The sequence below is a fragment of the Nematolebias whitei genome, chromosome 11 (genome assembly GCF_014905685.2).
Source record: "Nematolebias whitei isolate Nwh7 chromosome 11, NemWhi1, whole genome shotgun sequence".
NCBI classification, from domain to species: domain Eukaryota; kingdom Metazoa; phylum Chordata; class Actinopteri; order Cyprinodontiformes; family Rivulidae; genus Nematolebias; species Nematolebias whitei.
Genome location: NC_056508.1, coordinates 35,690,099 through 35,702,860, shown reverse-complemented (window position 1 = coordinate 35,702,860; position 12,762 = coordinate 35,690,099). Strand labels below are relative to the sequence as shown.

General features: G+C 37.9%; 1 protein-coding gene across 2 annotated transcripts; it reads right to left on the bottom strand.

Moving 5' to 3' along the window:
• Nucleotides 1-615: 615 nt before the first annotated feature.
• On the bottom strand, nt 616-9,108 carry prdm2a (PR domain containing 2, with ZNF domain a). Of its 2 annotated transcripts, none has more exons than XM_037684270.1 (4): nt 9,017-9,108; nt 7,389-7,444; nt 2,292-6,468; nt 616-713 (listed from the first exon to the last, which is right to left on the bottom strand). In XM_037684270.1, exon 3 carries the CDS (start codon nt 6,401-6,403, stop codon nt 2,321-2,323), a length of 4,083 nt encoding a protein of 1,360 aa, XP_037540198.1. In that variant the 5' UTR covers nt 6,404-6,468; nt 7,389-7,444; nt 9,017-9,108; the 3' UTR covers nt 616-713; nt 2,292-2,320. The 2 variants fall into 2 exon arrangements, with proteins under 2 accessions (XP_037540198.1, XP_037540199.1); XM_037684271.1 differs by having other exon boundaries at nt 9,021-9,108.
• Nucleotides 9,109-12,762: the final 3,654 nt, after the last annotated feature.

The window sequence follows — 12,762 nt, the reverse complement described above, 5'->3', positions numbered from 1 at the left end:
TTAGTAAACATTACATTCAGAACAATTGTGAAAATCAAATTACCATCATAATATTTAACTAACAATTTACAGGGCTATGCTTGGCCGGACTTCTGACAGGAAGTTTACTGGCAGCGTTGTATTGTATGGTGTTCCTCTTTAGATTCAACAATGTTAACTTCAGAAACCATCATCTTTATTTACATTTTAGTATGTGAGACATGCCTAGTTGATTTTTACCAAATCAAAAGGTATATGACCAGATTATGTGTTGAGGACCTAAGTGTATCAATATAATCCATTCTAAATCAATGCAGCTCACAGACAGCATGCAGTATGAGCTTAAACCAAAAGGCCACAAATAACAGCAAATAAAAGTGCAAATGCATGCCAAAGTGACTGCCATATTCTCTGAACCACCCATCATGTAGTAAATGAGCCGAGTACGTGACTCAGTCCGTCCTACGTCTTTTTAAATCTGTTGCAGTCAGGTTAACTTCAAGTGCATGTCCAAGCTGTAGACATCAAGCGAACGCAGCAAGGAAAAATTATTCAAAATGTCAAGTTACTGAAATGGCATTCACCCACCTGTACACACTCACTCGCTGCATTTTATTTGCTCTGTAATCAGTTTTGAGTTAATGTACGTTGTAATGTAGCCTACAGGTCCGCTGGGTTTGCAGTGTAGACACGAGTTTCCTCCATTTACTTTAACGGTTTCATATGGAAGAGTCCTGGAAACAAAAAAGAACAGAACACAGGATAAATGTAACGTTCTATGTCAGCTGGATGACTTCATCTGCACATTTCACCCTTGTGATTTAAAGATGGTTGTATGTGCTACAGTCTTGAGTTTTGAAACTATAACACTTAACTAAAGACTTCACAAATAAAATTACCATCTCTTCCACATTTGATAATGAACGCTTCATAAGCGTTCACACTATTATGATCCATTTTCCTTCCGTACATTTTTCGGCATCTTTCTCGTTCCACAATGTGGAATGTGCTATTTCAACAAATCATATATCAAAACGTTGTTCAAGAGAAGTGCTCTATGACTTTTGGTATTGGTGCAACTTTAGCTTTTTGAAATATTTAGCCTTTTCTGCCACTTTTTCTATCATAGAAAATGAATTGAGCTCATTTTCCATCCTTCAAATCTTTGGATCTGTTTACAACCTTTTACTGCTCCTTTCACATTTTGTTCCGGTTCAGCTTCTTTCAGCTTCCTTCTGCAAATTTAACATTTTTTCAGCTACTTTCAGCTCATTTATCAGCTGCTTTGTGGTCCCTTTAGATTATTTCTGCTAACTACATTTTTGCACTTCTTCTAACTTCTTTTTGCTAATTTCAACTTGCTGCGCTTCTTTCAATTTATTTCTGCAAGTTTCCGCTTTTTCTGCTATTTCAGCTACTATTTAGCTGTTTTTATACCAATTGTAGGTTTTTGGGCTAATTCCAATTTTTTGCAATCATTTAAACTTTTTTTCAGCCTAATTCAGTAAAAATGTGCTTTCTCCACTTCCTTCTGGTATTTTCTTTCTGCTTTTTAAGCAAATTTTCAGCTGTGTTTTTTTTTTTCAGATAATATCCACTTTGTGCTAATTTCTGCTTCTTTAACCCTAAATGGGCAAATGTGTTCTGTCTGCTTTCTTGTGGTAATTTAAACTTTTTAGCTACCTTTTTAGGCTTTTTAAGCTAATTTCAGCTGTTTTCAGAGAAATTCAAGCTTTTCAGGTTAATGTCTGCTACTTTCATCCTAATTAACTTCGTTACGCTTGTTATGCTCCTTTCAGCTTTTTTTTTTCTGCTATTTTAAGCCTTTTCTGCTCTTTCAGTGACCATTTAGCTCTTTTGATGCTAATTTTAACTTTTTCATCTAATTTCAATTCTTTTAAGCTCATTTCAGTTATTTCCACGTCCTGGTAGTTAAACTTTTTTTTGCCTTTTCAGCTACTTCTCTGCTTTTTTTTTGTGCTAATTTCAGCTTTTTTAAGCTAATTTTCTAAATGTTGTGCTCATTTCTGCTTATTTAAACCTAGTTCAGAAAATATGTGTTCTTTCTGCTTTCTTCTGTTGTGACTTGGCGCTATATAAATAAACTGAATTGAATTCTGCTAATTTAGGCTTGTTCTTCCATTTCAGATACATTTCAGCATGTTTTTAAGCTAATTTCAGAAGTTCTGCAATAAGCATTCACACTCATTTTCGCAGGAAATGCAATTTCTGTAGTTGTACTCATCTTGCATTTTGAAAAACATTTAATTTTACCAACATATAGATGATCACAACTTAAATATGTATTTTACCGGCTTATCCATGTGGATTGTGGGAGTTGTCAAGCCAAAACGTTCCGCTCCGAGCGGCTGGAAATAGTCCCAGTTGCTTCCTCTCGACTCTGAGTGGAAGGTGACTCATCTTTCTGTGGTACATTCTGCCGAGGTTTCACTATGGTGATTTTAATGGGAACTCCTTTGATGCTATGCTGAACTCTGGTGTACTGCCGCATGGAGGGGTTGAAAGTGCGAATGGAAACTTCTGAGAGAGTGGACACCTCCTCTTTAGGCTGCATGTCTTCTTTAATGATGATTTTACTTCTTTTGCTCGAGAAGACAGTTTGCACTGGTAGAACGGCAGGCCTCTTTGCAGATATAGATGTCTGGAGTCTTGTGTTATGCTGTGGTGATGATTGCTGCTTCTCCTTTACATGAGAAAGTCCCCTTTGCAGGTGTTCGTCGTTTTCTTTTGTGACAGATATTCCACCTTCTTTCCTCTTGATTTCTTTTGGTTTCTTGGGACAGACTGCCGCGTGTTTGGTTCGGCTGCGGCGCATGGTGAACTCCCTGCTGCAGTGTGGGCAGACAAATATTTCCTGAGGCTCAGGTGACATTTTATGTGGTGAAGGGACTGACTTATTTCTTTGTGGCATGACCCTTTGAGCAAACTTTTTCTTCCTTTTGTTCAGTATTTTAAGCTTTATTGGTGATTCTTGACTTGGATTGGACATGCTTGCCTGACTGACTTTGTTTAGTCCATTAGCGGTGTTAGTAGTAGAAAGCACTCCATTTTGACTTTTTGCAAAGTGCCGTAAAGGGATAGGGTTTTTTCGAGGTGTGTATCGTCTTTTATCACTTGCATTTGCACAGGCCAAGATGTGTTTGTGCAGCTCTGGCATATTATCAAAGCTGTTTCCACACTTGGTGCATCGAATAGCTGTACTGAAGGTTTGTGGGATGTTGTGGGTGGTAAAGTTAGTCGCTGAAGCAAGTGATCCAGCAGGTGATCGGTTATGATAAGGAAAAGGAGGTGGCTTAAAGCTGGGATAGTGCTGGTTTATGCCAAGACGAACATCAGGCCCCTTGACTTTACTTCCATCTGAAGTCATAATCTTAATAGTTGTCAACAGCTCATCAGCAGTCACGTCAACATCACATTCTTCCTTTTTTACTTGTTTCTTGGGTTCCTCAAGAGGTTTGAGAGCTAAAGGAACTGTGTTCACTTTAGTTGAGTTATTATAGTTTTGAGGTCTTAATTTCCCTTTTTCTTCCTCTGTGTATGAACATAGCTGTCTGGGATGCAGCTCCTCCTGATGCTGCTTCAGATTGCAAAGGTAGACAAATTCTTTTGTACATGCACTGCAAACATAAGTCTTTCCAACACCATGGAGGCTTGATCGATGGTCGAGCAAATCGGAAGGCTTGCCAAAGAGCAGCACGCAGAATTCACATTTGTAAGGCCATTCATCAGCGTGGTCCACTACGTGATGTCCGAGTTTTTTCATTGAATGGAAAAGCTTATCGCATACATTGCAGATAAAATTTTTGGTGAATGTCTGCTGTTGTGGATCATTTTCTGTGTTGTTTGATGATTCTTCATTGGCCGTTTCAAGAGGAGGTGGACAAAAGTCTTTAGGTGGAATTTCTGACATAGAACCCAAACTGTCAGCTGTTTCCTCCTCATTTTTGGTTGGTAGGTCTGTACTACTAACAAGCTCTGGATCAGATTTTGAGTCATCCACAGTAGGAGAATCGGATATTGCATCAGTGTTATTGGACAGACCTATAGATTTTGCAACAGAGGACACAAGAATAGTGTGATCCACAGTTTGAGGGTTGGGCACAGACACAATTTGTTGCTGTTCTGTGTGATTAGCAACCATCTGGATGGGTGATGGATGCTCAACAGCACTCTCTTGTAAGGTAACTGCAGGAGGAACAATACCTCCTGGAGCTTCAAGAGATATTGTACACTCAATTAACACTGTGTTACTGGCAATGTTGAGTAGAGAATCGTTCAAGGTTACAGCTGATGTGAATGGTACTTGTGGACTGGATTCAACCACAGGTGTATTGAGCGCAATCTGATCAGTGAGAAACACATGGCCAGGAAGATTCATAGTTGGGTCAAGTGGTTGGGAAAGCGTGATTATATTTGCAGGATTGGTGGGACCAAATGAAGTAGTTAAATCACAATCAGCAGAATTAAAAGCTTTTTCTGTACAGATTACCAAAGGCTCATGAGATAAATTTGGGGTTAATACTTGGAATGGTTGGCTTGAAGGGTTGGAAATAGATGACGGTGGTGCCAAAACCGTAATTACTGAGGGAGCAGTAGGAAGAACAGTGTGTGCAGCTGGAGAAGCAAATGTGAAGGTGCATGGTGAAGCTGTCTCTAAGGCAACAGGGGTCAGCGAAGCATCTGATGAAGATAGAGAACTTGGAGGTATGGCAAGTCCATAAACAAGCCCATCTGCAACATGCTCCAGTGGACCCACATCTGAACCTGTGACAAGAGTAAAGTCTGTAACTAGGGGAGACACAAGATTCCCCAGGTTTATTTTTTGTTCTTCAGTTTTACCCAAGACATTTTCCACCACACATGCATTTGATACTTCTTTCAAAACTGCTTGTGACACAAAATTTATTGTTGGTTCAGAGTTACCTGGACTTTTTCTTTGCAAACTTAAATCCAGAACGGAGTCACCTGACGTCACATCGTCATTTCTTTTGAATGTATTTGAGAGATCCAGAGGTTTTTGGTTACAAGAATTACCACCAGTGACAGGAGGCCAACTTTCTGAAAGAAAAGGTTTTACCTCCGGCCCTGCTACAGATGGAGTCGTGCTATTGTCTTCATCAAGCACTTGTTGCACAGGTGAGCTACGCTGTGCCTCAATTTGTCGTGAGCTTCCAGAACCAAAATCTCCAGAATCTGGCTCTGGTGTTTCTTCATTTATTGTTGAAATTTGCTGTGTCAAGCCTGTTGGAGAGCTGGTTCTTCTCTTAAACCTTCCAGTCCCAGAAGGCAGGACAGATGGGGAAATGGGTGAGGATGAGGTTTGGCCGTCTGTGATGAGGGCAAGTGTAGATTTAAGACCCTCCTGCTTCTCAAGGAACTGCTTCAATTTTGGAGACAGAAATATTGTTCTTTCCTTTTGTACAACTGTAGGCTCTGAGTTCTGAGGGAACAGATTCTCTATTAAGGAAGAAACAAGTGATGAAGAGAATGAAGACGCCACCTCCTCAGACTCCAGTTCAGTTTTAATTTGCGGCAAGAGAGGAGGCGTTGTCGTTCTTCTCTTGGCTTGCTGTTGATAAGGCATTTCTATATCTGTATTTAAAACCTGATTGATCTGGACAGGGTCTAAAATCAGGGCATCCAGTCCAACTAAAGGTAAAGTCCCAGACTGACCCTCTGCTACCTCACAGTTACCAACTGTGCTTGTTGACACCATCTTTCCATCGATGTAAAAGCTGAGATTCTCTGAAATATTGTTCGGCACATCTAACATGTACTGTTCTACGTATTCTCCTTCATTCTTTAAAAACAATGTGGATGCCATTTTCTCAGCATGCTGTAAATGAAGTTGAGACGATTCACTGGGAAATGTCTGAGAAATGTCCTCTTGTGGAAGCTTGGTTTGCTCATCGTGTGCGAGTTCCAGTGGGTCCTCGTGTACATTGCACTCATGCTGTTGCTTGTTAGTATTTGTTGTGAATATTTTCTCAGTAGACATGCAGGCATGATGGTCCTCTAATGTTTCAGGCATACAATGCAGACCACTGTGATCTCCACCCAACAAAGAGGTATTGGTGCTAGAGAAGGTTAAAGTATGAACCTGCATGATTGAATCTACTGCATCCACAGGCTTCATCTTCTCATGTGGCAGGTAAATTGTGTCTGAACCTGAAGAGTTGCTTTTGTACTCATGTGCCACGTTGTTCATAAAAGCATGGCGGTGCATGTGTTGTTCCAAGCCTTGTCTGCTGGTAAAGCATCTCTTGCAGTGCTGGCACAGAAAGGAGTCTCTTTCTGCATCTTGTTTTGGAAGGTGTATGTGCTCACAGCTCATGTCTGGTTCTTCTTGTATATCCTCACAGTCTTCAAGTTCAGAAAAGTAAAAATGGGGTGGGTTGTCCATCGTCACTGAGGATATATCTGGCTTTCTGAATGATGTGTCACACAAGATTTTTGCAGTGTTTACACCTGTTAAATAAATAAAATAAATACTGATATTTAGCCAAAATATATAAAGAAAACATATGTTCATTAAAGGACTATGGCTAATAAACCAGATCAAAGTAACTATAATTATCATCTTGCAAGTATACAGGAATAGAAGGCACAGAAGTACGCTGGGAGACGGAGGTTAAATTGGCTTCAGAATCTTAGTTATGGGGATTTAAATAAAGTGTTTTTCACAAATGCAAATCATTAATCTATATCAAAAGCCTGGATAAATATTTCTCCTAGTTTTGAAAGACACAACAATGCTACCTGATGCAACAGGACAACAAATGGTACTGCTCTGGGTATCAAATCCATCAATGTTTTGTCACATACAGGTGCAGCTAGGTGCCATAACCCCAAACAAACTAAACTTTCCAAGATTGGAACAACAAATAAACATTTTGTTAGAAAATATTAACATAATTAAATTCAATATTTAGCATTAATTGAGAGAATTCACCACTCCAATTTGTGCCAGAGTTTTAGACTAAGATCATATTATAATAAATAATAGAAAACACCAGAGTAACGTCGTTCTGGTCAAACTTCATAATTCATGATCTGCGTTTAGTGATTCAAATGAGAAAAAGATATAAAACATCATCCTAATCAACTATGTAGTAAACAGGCTAAAGAACATCCAGAATTTTACTTTACTGATGTTTGTATTTTACTGTAAAATCATAGGAGCCTTCCAATATTTTGAATTGTGTATATATATATATTACATACATACACACACATATATATATGTAACAAACTTGTGTGACAGATTCCCAAGTATATTTTTATAACTTGTAGACATATATTTTTTTAATTAAAAGAGAGTGTGCACATCTTTCATAAGAAAAACTGTCAATCAAAATTCAGTTAAAATAATTTCTGGATTATCTTACCATTGTCATCTTGAGTGCAGACTAGTTGTTTGTTGAGGGATGAACAAACACAGGTTCTATGTTAAAAGAGTAAGAGAGAAACATTCTCATTGTTATCTCATCCCAAATACTATAAAACATTTTAAAGTGACAAAAAGCACAATCTAAACAGAGAAGACAGGATTAGTGTGGAAGTAGCAATACATATGTTTTATTTATTTTGTGGTTCCTGGATGAACTAATTTATGCAAATCAATCTCAAGTATGTCTAGATTGCAGTGTGACTCATCGTGTCATCCATCATTCACACAAAAGCACACGAACTATGCTGGTCTCCTGGAATAAGAAAATCTAATCCTGCTCATCTGTCTCTTTAGTACCTTTTTTACAACAAAGGTGTCAAACTCACTTATAAAAGGGGGCCAAAATTAAACCCTTTTTCAAACTACGGGGCCAATTTCAGAATCCTAAAGTTAGATACCAAACATCTTTTCTTGGTTGCAGGTTCCTCAACAAGAGTTTAATTGGTCTCATTTGACATCATAACCAAAGATTACTGAAAAGATTAAAGTATTTTACGTTTAAAATATCATCTTGGGGGCCAGATAAGATGTCGGTGAGGGCCAAATGCCTTGATTTTGACACGTGCTTTAGATTATCTTTTCAGCTGATTAAATGCACTCTCAGTAAACCCGACCAACACATATAGACCTCTGCTTGGTTTAAAATAAAATTCCAATTCACAACTGAAATAAACCCCAAAACTAAATAAGCTTATTAAGAATATTGTCTCATATTGGCATGAATCTTAGGCAAGTAAAACAAAAAGTCAGGCCTGGCATGTCTGATTAGTGGCACAGAAAAACTAAAGATAAACTTACTCTATAAAAAAAAAAGCATCAACTCAGCTGTTAATGATCAGGTCTGTGTGCACACCTTTAAAAATGTTATTTATTTATTATTAATACACTTATAGAGCAGTTTTCAAGTATACATAAGGCCATATAAGCAGTGTTTATTGTTTGACTATACAACCTACCTTTTTGTGATTTAAAGACATTTTGAAGGATTCTTGTTGCACCAAAAAATAGAATCTGTATTTGATTCAGCGCATTTCAGGGCCTACAGTATTGAATTATTTAAACCATATCAGTTTCTCTTTAAAATGGTGCACGCTGCAACAGGCTTATATTAAACCCAGTACTCATAACGAAATTAGGAAACTGCTTTGTTTTATTTTTATTAAAAAAGGTTAAGCGCTGAGATGCGTTCACGAACATCCGTTTCAGCCACTTTAGTGACGCTGCCCCCGTCCTCGCTCCATTGCTAACTGCTCCCACAACACGTCGTCACTTTACCGTGGGGCTACAGAGGCTGCTGTGCTAGCTCGTCTACTTTAAGGTCAATTGGTTTTGCTAATGTACGCGTTTAACTGTCCGCATAATACAAGGAGGCACTAACGAGCCATCACTGTCAAAGTCCGTTGACAAAGATTTACACGTCAAGCCAAAAAAATCCAGCTTTCATCGGTCTTTGAAGTATCTTTTTTTGGCTAGCTGCGGTGCTAGCGAGTTAGCTCGTGCTAGAACAACACTACGGTCACAACAAAAGGTGCCTGATAAACATAAATTGAAAATGAGTGTCCATACCTACATGTTTTTCTCGAGGGTGCCGAGAAAATGCGTTGTAAATGACCCTGTTGTTCGGCTTGTAGGACAGCTGTTCAGATCCCCATTAGAGTATCAACAAAATTCACGCGTTCTGATTGGACACGAAACCAGGAAATAAACAAATTGACCAATCAGCAGGCAGCTTGTTGAACCTATGAATTATGGTTTAAAAAAAAAAATAAAACAACAGTGAAGTTTGTATTTATATTCAACTTTTTTTTTTTTCAAACTTGAGCGGTATCACCATACTTTATTTATTGTTTTTGTTCTTCAACACGACTATTTTTTAATGAGAATAAACAAGCAAAACAAAAAAAACATTGTTGCCTAAACTGTTCAGCACTTTATTACAAAATTGTACAAAGCTGTGTAGATTTATTCATGTAACACAGCTTAATCATGTGATTTTGTATTACTGTTATTATTTTTTATTAATACTATTATTTGGCTACAGGGACTGTCAGCTTGTCTACTTTTAAGTTTAATTGGTTTTGTGTATGTAAACAAAAATACTGCGTGAATGCAAAACCAGTTAATACTTAGTAGTTGTATTAGTCATTTTCTCTGCGTGCTGTGAGAGATCAAATCATCCAATTGTATTTAGTTGCTCAAAAAAGGCATTGATTGTTGAATGTGCATTGTTGAATGCCTGCACTTTGCAAACTCCATTTCTTGCCAGCAGGTGGCAGTAGGTAGGACAGAAAGAAGAAAATGCTGGTGGTGTGGTGAACTGGACCCTGGACAAAATTCTGGGTCAGGGACCCATAAGAACTCAGCAGCAGTCTTTAGAAAGGACATGGCTTTGCAGGAGCACGAGCAAATAGAGCTATTTCAACATTTCCTCCAATTTTCCACAACACATCTATGTGGGCTGAACTTTTCAAGCATGGCTGCTATAAAAACTACAACCAGAGAATGACTGGGAGGTGCTGATAAAGAGCTATGTGTGTCCCTTTCTTTAGTTTGTGTTCATGTAAACAGGCCCAGATTTCTCAGTGAGTAAATTCAGAATTCATGTTGTCATTATATGTGCTGTATTAGGGTATGATGTGCCATTGTAACTTTTTTGACTGGTGGTTTGCCGCAGGATTTTATTTAGTTTTTTTAATGTAACACAATCAATCAACCTTTATTTATACAGGTAAATCCCATTGAGCCTCGAGGACTCATTTACAAGAGAGACCTGATTTCAACAAAGAAAGATGACAACAATGGACAACAGCAACAACAATAAGCAGTTATAAAAAACTCATACTACAGTTTTTTTTTTTTGTTTGTTTTTTTTAACAAATAGGATGGCTAAAAGGAAAAAGGTAACAAAACCAAAAAAACAGCTAGATTCCAAGACAAATGTATAAAACTAAAAACAGGAACATGTCAGCATTGGACCCTGCCAGGAGTCCAACAGATTCTTAAAGACACTTAGAGAGGTCAAGGTCGAGAGCTTCAAATCTTTTTGTAAGATATTCCAGGAAACAGGAGCGGAGTAGGAGAAGGCCCTTTTGCCTAGTTCAGTCCTCACTGAGGGAACACTGCAGGTAATAATGTCCTGAGAGCGCACTCCGTAGCTGCACTCACGCAGAGACATGTAGGAGGAGATGTATGAAGGCAGCAGACCAAGAAGTGATTTAAAGATGAAAATAAGTCACAAGTGTCATGGTTCAAAAAGCCATGCTAATATTAAAGCTATTGTTAAAAATAATCTAATAAATACTTTTATCATGTTTGTCTGTAAAATAAATACTGTCAAATCCAGGAGATAGTCTGGTTTAAATCAAGGTTTCATGCATATGATTTATCTTTAGGTTTTACAGCCGTGAGACAACACGGATTGTTTCAGAACTTGTACATTTTTTAACTTATTGCAAACTGAAACAAGAAATTATCCTCAAACATTAAGGCTTAGATACCAGTGCATTAAAAAAATTGAATATTGTGAAAAAGTTCAGTATTTTTTCTTCTCAATCATTTCAGAAAGTAAAACTCATATATTACATAGATTCATTGCACAGAGTGAAATATTTCAAGCCTTTGTCGCTTGTAATTTTGATGATTATGGCTTAAAAAATAATGAAAAAAAAAAAAATTCAGTGTCTCAGATAATTATAATATTCCACAGCCAGCTTTTGGTACCTTTATCAGTGTGGGCAGGAGCCAAGTCCTGCTGGAAAATTTAATCAGCATCTCCATAAAACTCGTCAGCAGAAGGAAGCATGAAGTCTCTAAAATGTCCTGGTGCTGCATGGACTGTGGACCAACACCAGCAGAAGAAGACATGGGCCCAAACCATCACAGACTGTGGAAACTTCACTCTGAACTTCAACCAACGTGGATTCTGGGTCTCTCCACTCTTCCTCCAGACTCTGGCACCTTGATTTCTAAATGACACGTAATATTTACTTTCATCTGAAAAGAGGACGTTGGACCACTGAGCAAGAGTCCAGTTTTTGTCTCTGCAGCAGGTAAGACGCTTCTCATGTTGTCTCTGGTTCAGGAGTGGCTCGACTTGAGGAATGAGACATTTGTAGCTCATAGGAGTTAATCGGCTGATTGGGGTGTGACACCGGGAGTTTATAATATTGAACCTCTTCACAAAATTCTAATTTTCTGAGACTGAGTTTTGGTTTTTCATTATTATTAAGTCATAATCATCAAAATTACAGGAAATAAGCGCTTTAATTTTTTTACTCTATGTGTAATCAATTTATATAATGTATGAGACAAAAAATAATGCCAAGTCACAACAGGGCACTAAACAAATACATTCATGTACATAAAAATTCAATTTGTAACATTATTTTTCTAAGGTAGCCAGCATATTGCATTGAGTCTTCATTTCGTGACAATCTCCCATCAAGCACAAGACAACAGTGGAAAGGAAAAACTCCTCCTAACAGGAAGAAACCTCCAGCAGAACCAGGCTCAGGACGAACAGCCATCTGCTTCGACGGGCTGGGTTTGAGAGGACAGGAACGAGAAACAGACACAGAATGGTGATGAGAGGTTCCTCACGAGCAGGAAAACTTGAACACAATATTCTAATTGTTTGAGATGCATTGCAAATCAAATGCAGCATCATAAAGAAAGTTAGCAAGTATGTAAAACAATCATTTTAACTTCTGCCTAGAAGAAACTGTAAAGCAGGATGAATGTTTAGGCACATTTTATTTTAGGGGTGCACTGTAAAATACCTGTATACTAAACGTGGTTTGTCTTATTTATAAAAATAATAATTTGGACGGAGTATGATGGGATAAATATAATATGTCATTTAAATCATATCTGTTGATATTATTTGCACAGTTGGTTTACAATAGTCATGGATAGTTTAGTTACTTGGGAAAGACAAAAAAAAAAATCGTTTTAGTCGCTGCAGTTCATAGTTTTTACCTCTAGGGGGCAGAATTTTCAAAGACTTCAGGTCAGATTCTGTTTCTGCGAGTAATACTTAAAGCCTCTGGTGTAACTGTAGTTTTATGTCGTTTAGAAAATAACTGCACAGTGTCACATTTTATCATGCAGCATGTCTGTGTGTTTACGTGTTACTGTTGCAGCTATAGTGTAGGCAACAAGATGATGGTCTGTGATCAGGAAAATGCTCACAAAATGCTTGCATACTTTATTTATTCAATTTAATTCAGTTTATTTATATAGCGCCAAGTCACAACAGAAGTCATCTCAGGGCACTGAACAGCTCAAACTAAATTAATAAAAACTGAGTTGCA

Coding starts and splice junctions, on each gene's coding strand:
- prdm2a (XM_037684270.1), bottom strand. CDS start 6,403: ATGGACAACCCACCCCATTTTTACTTTTCTGAACTTGAAGACTGTGAG.